This window comes from Eurytemora carolleeae, unplaced genomic scaffold (genome assembly GCF_000591075.1).
Source record: "Eurytemora carolleeae unplaced genomic scaffold, Eaff_2.0 scaffold791, whole genome shotgun sequence".
Classification (NCBI taxonomy): Eukaryota; Metazoa; Arthropoda; class Copepoda; order Calanoida; family Temoridae; genus Eurytemora; species Eurytemora carolleeae.
Window position 1 is genome coordinate 105,087 of NW_019396691.1, and position 11,140 is coordinate 116,226.

At 31.5% G+C, this 11,140-nt stretch overlaps 2 protein-coding genes across 2 annotated transcripts in view; both read right to left on the reverse strand.

The window, feature by feature from the left end:
* Positions 1-208: 208 nt before the first annotated feature.
* LOC111707436 (histone-lysine N-methyltransferase SETD7) overlaps positions 209-11,140 on the reverse strand; it is a 31,282-nt gene continuing 20,350 nt past the window's right edge. The window contains exon 20 of the transcript XR_002766433.1: positions 209-256. The gene's annotated coding sequence lies outside the window, so the exon portion shown is untranslated. The remainder of the gene's footprint in view (positions 257-11,140) is intronic.
* LOC111707438 (ubiquitin-conjugating enzyme E2 N) overlaps positions 3,522-11,140 on the reverse strand; it is a gene marked incomplete in the record, with an annotated part of 10,369 nt that continues 2,750 nt past the window's right edge. Inside the window, 4 exon segments of the mRNA XM_023480551.1 lie at positions 3,522-3,878; positions 6,158-6,220; positions 8,466-8,515; positions 10,241-10,313. Coding sequence (XP_023336319.1) covers positions 3,813-3,878; positions 6,158-6,220; positions 8,466-8,515; positions 10,241-10,313 — 252 coding nt within the window.

Below are 11,140 nucleotides of genomic sequence, written 5' to 3' on the forward strand. Positions count from 1 at the left end.
AATTTAAATTTTGATACCTATATCCTACCGCACTGTAACGCTATAATTTTCCGCAAAAGGAATTAAATCGTTGCCACAAACTCTGATTGTATAACCCCTATATCTTTGCAACCCAATTTCGTAGACTTAGGATATTTCAAACTTTAAATTCTAGTAGATAAACAAATCTAAGTTTGGAATCTCACAGATTTACACCATCAGGTTGAAAAGAGTTTAGGATGCGACAATTTAAGTTTGTAGCAAAGACTCAATTCCTTTAGAATGTTCGTGACTCCATGGCCTGGGTGTAACTTTGTGAACAACATTGTTTTAGATATTATACTTATACTCATCGTATAGCACCAGAGCCCGAAATTTAAAAGAGTATCGTTCAACGAAACCCTTGAGTTTCCTTTTTGGGGTCTTAACATTTTGTAGATTTTTATTTGAGAGATTCGAGAAAAATGGAGAATAGGAAGAAACAAATATTTCATAACAAAAATATCGATATCCACAAAACTGCTTAATCCCATTCGTAAAACCCGGGTTATAAAAATGGTTTTCATAACGATACCCTGTCTTAAATTTTGGGCTCAGTCAGATGAGAGCGTGCACATTCTCACCAGTACTTTGTAAAGTAGCTCTAGACTCTCTTAGAACATTATTGAGAAGGTCTAGAGTTATTCTGACGACTGTGAGCATTATACGCTCTCATCAGACTGGTGCTAACTGCTACGATAATCGAGTAAGTATATTTAAAACCGTAAAGATACATAATTTGTCAATTTAAAGTAAAAGTAAAATTTAAAGTAAACTTCTTGATATTTTAAGCTTTGATATATTGAACATTTTAGTTTATAACAACTACTCAGCTGTGGACATATCTTAATATCAGTCAATGCATGTGGCTTTTGTTTATATTGTCATAAGATAGACATATCTTGTAATATTTGAATCATAAAACAAAAAATAGATTAAAAATAGGGGGTTCACAGAAAAAAACAGGAATCATTCATTTTCTTTTTAAAATTTATATTTTCTTTATTTTCCTTGTTAATATTTTGATCTTTCATTCATTTTTCCTCTAATATTTTGAATGTTTCCTTCATTTTCTTTTCTAACATTTAGATCTTTTCTTTTTTACTTTTTTAATATTTTGACCTTTTCTTTATTCTATTTTTCAATATTGTGATCTTTTCTTAATTTTTTTTTGAATATTTTGATCTTTTCTTCATTTTCTTTTTTGAATATTTTGATCTTTCCTTCATTTTCTTTTTTAATATTTTGATCTTTTCCTCATTATTTAAAAATATTTTGATCTTTTCTTCATTTTATTTTTTTAATCTTTAACTTGAAAAATGAACCCGTGTAAAAGTTTAGAAAGTCCCACGGACCCAAATACAGTGTGTCCCAAAAACATGGGAAATCAGTGACGAATTCGATATCGTCTTTGTTATGAATTAGCATGGTAATACCTAATTTCAAAGGCCATAATATTATTATGTCTGCTAGAGTTTATTTTATGAAAACGGTAAATGGCTGTAAAGATGTGTCTATAATGTCTCCGCAAGATGAACAGTGAAGACGGACAAGTTCACTCTGTTTGTATACTGCAATTTTCTTGCATTAATAAGTGCAACCGTATGCAGTCAAAATATAAACAAACAAAAAGTGAACATAGCAGACGAAACTCTTACAGATTACAGCTTTCTCAGTAGGTATTACTATACTAAATCAAAGAATTGTTTTAAAGACGATATTGAAATCGTCACTGAATTCCCATGTTTTTTGGGACACCCTGTATATAAAATTTATATAAACAGTTTTAATAACCTTCTAATCTGAAATAAACTGTTCAAACCCTAGCTCTATACATGATATACAGATCAGTAGATGGTAAAAATGGTAGAGTTAAGTTGGGAATTTATGAATGAGTGAGAGTTAGTTATAAATATTAAAGAGAGCCATGATTAACCCAGATCTGTTGTTAACCTGCAGATTAATCTAGTCTATCCCGGATAGTAATCGTACCCCGGAGGAATAACTGAATAGAAGAGATTAAGCATTGATTTTCAAATTCAAAATGCCCACAATGGATTTCGAAATCAAGTCATCGGGATTTTTGAGTATCTAACACGAAATCTCCAGCCCAGTACACATGGCTCTAATTGCCAAGAGTATGTAGTGGTACTGAAATATAAGTTTTTTTTTACGAAAAAACTTTGAAAATAAGGTAAAAGGGTTAATTACACACGAAGGAGAGTGGTGACTAATTAGGTGAAACTAACTTCAATGAAACCAATGAAGCTAAACTACATTCTAGCTCGCTCAGGGGGTATATATTTTAAAGATGACCCCCCCCCTCGGGGATGGGAAACAATAAACAGTAAACCGTATTAGTTGCACACTCAAGCTAAATTAAACAATAGAGCAGGTAGTTATCTACCAACCCCCCAGTACAATAGAGCAGGTAGTTATCTACCAACCCCCCTGTACAATAAAGCAGGTAGTTATCTACCAANCCTGTACAATAGAGCAGGTAGTTATCTACCAACCCCCTGTACAATAGAGCAGGTAGTTATCTACCAATCCCCCTGTTTATATCCAAAAATTTATTTCCCCCTGAAACTCATCTATTACTCCCAAATTCAGCCAATAAACCCCTTGAAATATATGTTCGCTCCGCGCAATCATACCAATCTTCTGCAGAAAAAAAATGATTCTCGAAAGAGGGGGAGGAAATGATTTTACAGGAAGATGTGCACCCGTGTTCCTGCTTCGTTTAATAAAAAAGACACATAAAAGTTTTTGTATTGTGTGTACTGTGTACAATGTATCCCACTGAATAGTTTAATTTAAAGAGAGCAAAATAAAGGGATATTCGCAAAACGGAATTTCTTGACAATTTTTGTTTTGAATGATTTGCAGAATTCATCTTTCAACCTCATTTACATTATTTTGGATCATTATGGCTCTAAATTGCGCTTTATGCGACTAATCAGAAAATCTTAAGATAATGAATCATTTTAAAAAATTGTATAAGCCTAATATAAAAATTTGCATATAGAAGAATACCAGTTTTTTCTAAGTTTTATGTGCGTATTTAGGCGTTAAAGCCTGGAGATAATCCAATATGATGTGGGACGCTCTGTATGTATATGAATAGTGAAAACACTTTGAGTTTTTGCTTCAAGTTTTTCACAACTTTACATTCTTGAAATTATCTCTGGATTGTTCAGCAGATTAATCCATCCTTCACCTCAGAACAAAACTATTAGCTTATAAAATTTAAATAATTCTTTTTAATTTATAAGCTCTCCAGTTAGAGACTTATTGCTTCACGTTTTCTTACTAGAATGACCATCGTCATGTCTTGTGAACTTAAAACATCAGTAAAAGTTTACAATTATAGCCTTTTTTATAAATGATGAAATTTTAGAAATGAAGTGAAATAAATTTAAGTATAAATTTAGTTTTTTCCGAAACAATCAACAAATTGTAAATATCCTCGATGCCTGACAAATAAAATAAAAATTCCTTGATATTTTTATAAGATTTATTTCCTTTCTATTCTTGAAACAATGTCGACTTAGGGTTTACATAAAACAGATGATGTAAACTGTTGAGGAGGAATCCAAGGGAATACAAGTAAAAAGCATATTTATCACAATTTAAAACTGAAGTTTAATAAACCTTGTGTAGAATATGTTTAATTTTCTACACAAAGTAGAAACTGATACTGCGAAAGCATTGTTATATTAACATTAATATTAGTTTATGGAGTATAATATTAAGAATGATTTACATCATTAATATTATGGCGAAAAAATTGTTTAATTTCCCATTGCGTGTTTCCTGGTCCAATCTCGAGCATTCTTCAGGGCTTCCGGCTCATTTATCTAAATACGTAACAATTATTCAACTACATCTACAAAAAAAGAATCCAGATAAATTATTTAGTTCTGTTAGTTTTCATGAATAGTCTGAGAAGTTCAGTGTTTATGTGCATAAAAGATGGGCCCGATCGATTTAGCCGTTTTAACGTTTTTTGGATAAAAACGTACAGACAGACCAGCAAAGTATAGAAGATATGGCTGCACATAAAGCTCGACAACAGCAATATATATGAGATTAACACCCTATGGGTAAATATCAAATATCAATTTTACTCGCCCTCAGGTAACAGAGGCTGAGAGAAAACAGATATATACCAGGATACAGGAGGTAAATAATAACTTAATTATAAACCCTCAATATTTTAAGCGAGATGTGAAATTGATTTTTTTTTTATTTTTAATTTAGCTCAATAAAAAAAGATAAAGCATAATGATAAACCTCAAAAAAAAATTATTTTCCGATCGATCGATCGAAACTTTCAAGCTTTAATAAAATTGAATTTTGTTTTTTAATGAAATGTAATAAAAAACATTGTGGCAATTTTAACTCTTTTGATAAAGTAAAACAAGTTAAAAAAGCATTAAAAGCTTACTTGCACTTTGTTTTTCATAATAAACTATTTATTTTCAAAGAGAAAACATCCGCTTTACTCTGGGATATAAATAAAACAAAATGTATTCTATATTGTGTATATCATGTATAGTCAGCTGATCTAAAAACGTTGTTTAAAGATATCTATTTAAGTTTTTCTAAAACTCGGGAGTATCCAGTTTCCTTTATTCCTTTTTAAGTACACATGTTGACAAAAAATCTCAATAACTTTTTTTATGACTTATAGAAAAAAATATTTAAAATATTGGACTTTAAATTGCTCATTTTTCTTAATGACTTTTATTTTTTGTTTGTTTTATATATTGGATATCAACCCATAAATTTGTCAATTTTTTGTTGCACACATTGCCAAAAAATTATTAATTTTCGATCATAGTTTTCTTAATGACTTTTTTAAAACTTTAACAAAAAAATATAAAATGTAGGACATCAACTTTCAAATTTTTCCATTTGTTAGGAAACATAAGCAAAAAAAACATTTATTTTCGCCTAAAGGCTTGAAATCAATTTTTTCCCCACATTCACTAAAAAACATCCCTATCAGGGGGGGGAGGGGGAATAATTTATGAGGAGGAGAATGATTTTTTAAGTTGCCAGTTGTGATTCAAACCAATATCAGACCTTAAACCATCGTAAAAAATTCTAATCTGTTCTAGTTTCTGCTTACTCAAATGTTGTCGTGATTCTTTCAGGGTTGTTTATTTTCTCTTTCAGAATCAGGGGTGTTTATTTTCTAGAAAAATTATTTTTCTCCCCCGGCCCACCCCCTCTTTTGAAAATTAAAAGCAAAAATAAAGATAAAACATAAAACTGATTTCTAGTCTCAAGCTCTTAATTATTTTAACCTGACCTTTCATACTCTTAAACCTATAAATTATGATAGTTGTTTAAAATATAATAAAGTTACAAAAATTGGTGTTGAGCATTGCAAGAATTAAAGATTTCATAAGGTAAGTAATCTTTTATCATATTATAAAAGAAACAATTTAATATTGATATCCCAGTGGAGTATGCCTGGAAAGTTCCCATTTTACAAGAACAATTATGAAATGAAAGAATGAATAATTTAGATGTTGAAGGATTCTATAATAACGTAATAAATTTAATGATAAATATTAAATATATGGTATGTAATGAGTAGTGATCAATTGCGCCTTTTTTTGCATAATTTTTCAGTTTATTTCTGTAAAAACATATATTTGAAATATTTAAATATTTAAACTACACCATATAATTCCATTTCTGATCCCAAATGGGATCGGGGTTGAAAGTCATTTAGGGGCATGAAAGTACACTTTATATGTCATTGTGAACTATGACAAGTCATTGTGAACTTTGACAAGTCTTTGTGTACGTGTACTACACTTTAGAAATGTGTACCGCATTTGGGGTGTTAAAAGATGTAAATATTAGTATTCAATATGAGATAAATTATAATATACAGAAAAATAAACACTCCCTTGCAGTATAAATTCTGCAGTATGGAATTTTCTCTACAACTTGACATTATACTTCCAATTGTTTACAATAACAACATGGTTTATTTCTGCCCATTTTATCAATCAATCAACATTTGGGATTGATCAGATGGAATAATATAGACCCCCGATATATGTTTGTATTGTATAAAATAAAATATTGGGTGAAAGCCTAATAAACCAACATTTACCTTCCATAGTTCAGCAACATCGTTAGCTAAAGGATCATCAGGGTTAGGGGCAGAGAGTAGAGCCTGACATAGAATATTATTAAAACTAGGATGGGTTGGGTTTAAAGTAAACTAGGATTGAAAACTAGGATGGGTTGGGTTTAAAGTAAACTAGGATTGAAAACTAGGATGGGTTGGGATTAAAGAAATTAGGGATTAAAAACTAGGAAGGGTTGGGTTTGAAGAGACTAGGATTAAAAACTAGAATGGACTAGGTTTGAAGAAATTAGGATTAAAAACTAGGATGGGTTGGGTTTGAAGAAACTAGTATTAAAAACTAGGATGGGTTGGGATTGAAGAAATTAGGATTAAAAACTAGGATGGGTTGGGTTTGAAGGATTAAAAACTAGGATGGGTTGGGATTGAAGAAATTAGGGATTAAAAACTAGGAAGGGTTGGGTTTGAAGAGACTAGGATTAAAAACTAGAATGGACTAGGTTTGAAGAAATTAGGATTAAAAACTAGGATGGGTTGGGTTTGAAGGATTAAAAACTAGGATGGGTTGGGATTGAAGAAATTAGGATTCAAAACTAGAAAGGGTTGGGTTTGAAGAGACTTGGATTAAAAACTAGAATGGGTTGGGTTTGAAGAAATTAGGATTAAAAACTAGGATGGGTTGGGTTTGAAGAATCTAGTTTTAAAAACTAGGAAGGGTTGGGTTTGAAGAAACTAGAATTGAAAACTAGGAAGAGTTGGGTTTGAAGAAACAAGGATTAAAAACAAGGAGGGTTGGATTTTAAGAAACTAGGATTAGAAACTAGGATGGGTTGGGATTAAAGAAACTAGGATTAAAAACTAGGAGGGTTGGGTCTGAAGAAACTAGGATTGAAAACTAGAAGGGTTGGGGTTAAAGAAAGAAGGACAAAAAACTAGGATTAAAAAACTATGACGGAATGGATTTAAAGGATACAAAGATACAAAAACTGAGAAGGAACGAGATGGGATCCAGGAATATTAAAGAGGACGGAATGGAAAAGAATCTAGGAAAGGATGGGTTTTAAGGATTCAGGAGCACAAATACTAAGAAGGGACGAGGTGAAAGGTGAAACGGATCCAGAAATGAACAAATATGGACGGAACGGGATGGATTTAAAGGATCGAGGAATCAAAAACCAGGACGGGATGGATTTTAAATATCAAGGAATAAAATACTAGAACGGGATGGATTTAAAGGATCAAGGAATCAAAAAATAGAACGGGATGGATTTGACGGATCGAGTAATAAAAAAACAAGGACGGGACGGGTTTAATAATCCAGAAATAAAGAACTTGGACAGAATGGGTAAGATCGAGGAATAAAAAACTGGGATGGGTTTAAAAATTTCGGAATAAAAAACTAGGACGGGTTGGGTTTGAAGATCCAGGAATAAAAAACTAGGACGGGATGGGTTTATAGATCCAGAATTAAAAAACTAGGACGGGATGGGTTTATAGATCCAGAATTTAAAAACTATGACGGGATGGGTTTAAAGATCCAAGATATTCCTTAAACCCATCGTCTTAGATTTTTATTCCTTTACTCTTTAAACCCATTCTGTTCTAGTTTTTATTCCTTTATTCCTTAACCCCATCCGTCCTAGTTTTGTATTCCTTAAATCTTTAAACCCATCCGTCCTAGATTTTTAATCCTTTATTCTTTAAACCCATCCGTCCTAGTTTTTTATTCCTTTATTCTTTAAACCCATCCCGTCCTAGTTTTTTATTCCTTTATTCTTTACAACCATCCGTCCTAATTTTTTAATCTTTTATTCTTTAAACCCATCCGTCCTAGTTTTTTATTCCTTTATTCTTTAAACCCTCCGTTCTAGTTTTTATTCCTTGGATGGGTTTAGAGAGTAAAGGAATAAAAATCTAAGACGGATGGGTTTAAGGAATAAAGGAATAAAAAACTAAAACGGAGGGTTTAAAGAATAAAGGAATAAAAAACTAGGACGGATGGGTTTAAAGAATAAAGGAATAAAAAAACTAGGACGGGATGGGTTTAAAAAATATAGGAAAGAAAAACTAGGATGGATGGGTTTAAAGAATTAAGAAATAAAAAACTAGGACGGAATGGGTTTAAAGAATAAAGGAATAAAAAACTAGGACGGATGAGTTTAAAGAATAAAGGAATAAAGGAATAAAAAACTAGGACGGGATGGGTTTAAAGATTAAAGGAATAAAAAACTAGGACGGATAGGTTTAAAGAATAAAGGAATAAAAACTAGGACGGGGGTATGAATAGAAGATCTAGGAATATTAAAAGAAAACTGAAATAAAGGTATCCAACCTGGATTGAGAGTAGAACGGTGCGGATCTGAAGTGCTGGACTCCATTTATCTGAAGAAAATAAACTTTTTATTTCCAATTATATATTTGCAACCAATACTTAGGATCAATTTCATTTCCGCCTTAGAAAAAAGAACACTCCGGATCCAGGTCAAGAACATTTCTTTACGATTTCTTGATTATTTAAACAAAAGAAAATTAAATTTTTTTTATTCCGTTTAGTTTTCTGATATAACTTAATGAACCATTCTGAAAACAGGAAAATTTTAATAATCTCGCTTTTTTAACAGTTCAGAGTTTGTTTTAGAGAGCAAACTAAATTTTCTTCAGTTTTTAGTAGATATCTTGCACCCGTGGATCCGGGTCCGGTAATTCCAAAAATCTAGCGGATCCAACGGATCCGTATCTTAAGCACTGTATTGCAAAACTTTTGGAAATAAAATTGTTTAGCCTTGCTTTCATTAACACAGTGACTGTCAACATTTTTTCAGAGTAATATCCAACGTTGGAAAACTTCGTTTATTAAGTTTGTCAAGTAAATTCCAGTCTTAAAGAATTCAGAAATAATAAATGTATTTGTCCATTGTTTTCTTGATATAATTTGATAGAAAATTAATTCTTTGATTGAACTAGAAAAAACCCTGTTTATAGATTTAATTAGAATTCAAAAATAAAACTCAAGAAAAAACAAGATATGTCAAGACAACGTATTTTGTCAAGGTAAGTACATACTGAAAGAGGGGTTAGGTGGNTGGTAAGAACTAGTTTTTTACAAAACCATCTAATTATTAGAAGAACAAAAACAACTTGAAGTTTCTTAACTCAGGTGTAAAATAATTGAGATAAAAAGATCACATTTTGCATACAGCCTTCAATTGCGGTGTTCTACACGGATAACAAAGAAAATTTGGGATCGAAGGTCATTCGACCTCAATCAAAATCAAGGTTTAGCCGAAAAAACGACTTCCATCTGAAGCAATGCTCCGATCTCCGGTCCACAACCAAACTTGTTTACCAAAGAACGATAAATGCTTTCCAAGTTTTTAATTGAAAACAACAAAAATTATACTTCCCCCACCCCCCCCTCACTAGCTCCTAAATAAATCTGTTATGAAATCAAAATTTTGAATGAACAAGACCCTCAATGTAAAGAAAGGATTTTTTTTCAAAATTTTTCAGAAAATAATTCAGTTATAGTTTATGTAAATATATTAATCACAAAGACCTTGAAAGGACTGAAAGAAAACTAAATAAAATAAAATTTCATTAAAGATTTTTATTAGCCCAAAACATTATCATTTTTCCGCTATTCAACTTGAAAAGATTAATCTATTTTGTTCTAGAACTTTTAAATCCATTCAACTCTTTAGTTCGTTTCAACTTTTATTTAAGAACTAGGGAAAATTGTATTGTTTAAAAAATGAATTTAAAAACAACAAAATCTACAAAAATTTAACAAACTTGTTACAGTAAAAGACAGTTTATGACGAGCTAGTAATTTAACCTTGACTTAATAGAAATGAAACATAGATGAACTAGTATTTAATCTTGATCAGCTTGTAATAAAACCTTGACGGACAAGTAATTAAACCTTGATAAGCTAGTAATTAAACCTTGATGAGCTAGTAATTAAACCTTGATGTACTAGTAATTAAACCTTGATGAGCTAGTAATTAAACCTTGATGAGCTAGTAATTAAACCTTGATGAGCTAGTAATTAAACCTTGATGAGCTAGTAATTAAACCTTGATGAGCTAGTTATTAAATTAATCCTACCTTTGAGAATATCAAGACAGATTCTGCCGAGCTTGTCAATATTAGGATGATAGATCCTTGTTATAAACCGAACCTAAATAAAATCAATAAAACAATAAATAGTGTTATTAGGACCCGGATCAAGTTGATCAGCTAGATCTGAATCCGGATCAAATCAAATCAAATCTGAATCAGGATCCTTCATAAATATCCATATATAAGGGTGAAATCAAGAAGCCCCATTTCATTAAAGGACAAAGGCAAGGTGTGTATTTTCAAGAACTCCCCCCCCCCTCCCAACCCAACTTCTGGAGGGGGAAGGAAGGAAGGGGGCGGGGATTTTTAAAGAAAATATAAACCCCCTGAAGCGTCGAGAATATAAAAGAAATTTAATTTAAAGATTATATATATTATGTGATTTTGAATATGCTTAAAATTAGAGGCCTTTTAGAAAGAACTTTATTTATTCTTCATAGTTAGTCCTTAAGATTCGAATCTGGATCCGGATCCAAGGGGCAAAACACCAACTAACACAATTCTTAACAGCTTACTAAAGAGCAATCATTAAAACTTCATTAAGTTTTAGCATAAAAATACGCGCAAAAAAGTAAATCCTACGTAAATGTCAAGACCTGGATCCGGATCCATTTATTTACAGAGCGGATCCAGGATTCAGATCCGGATCCGCATCAAAATGAAATTATTCTAAGCACTGTTCATCATTTTTGCTTTTTATTTGATTTAAAGAATCGAGGAATAAAAATAATATTTTCACATTATTACGTTCTCGAGAAAGCACTCAGATCCTTGTGTGAGCTGTTGTTTACACATATTTGGTCTAATATTTTCCCAGATATAATTGAATTTCTATCTTCCTAATTCGATATAGGTATTATCTTCTCGTGACAGCTATCCAGGAGG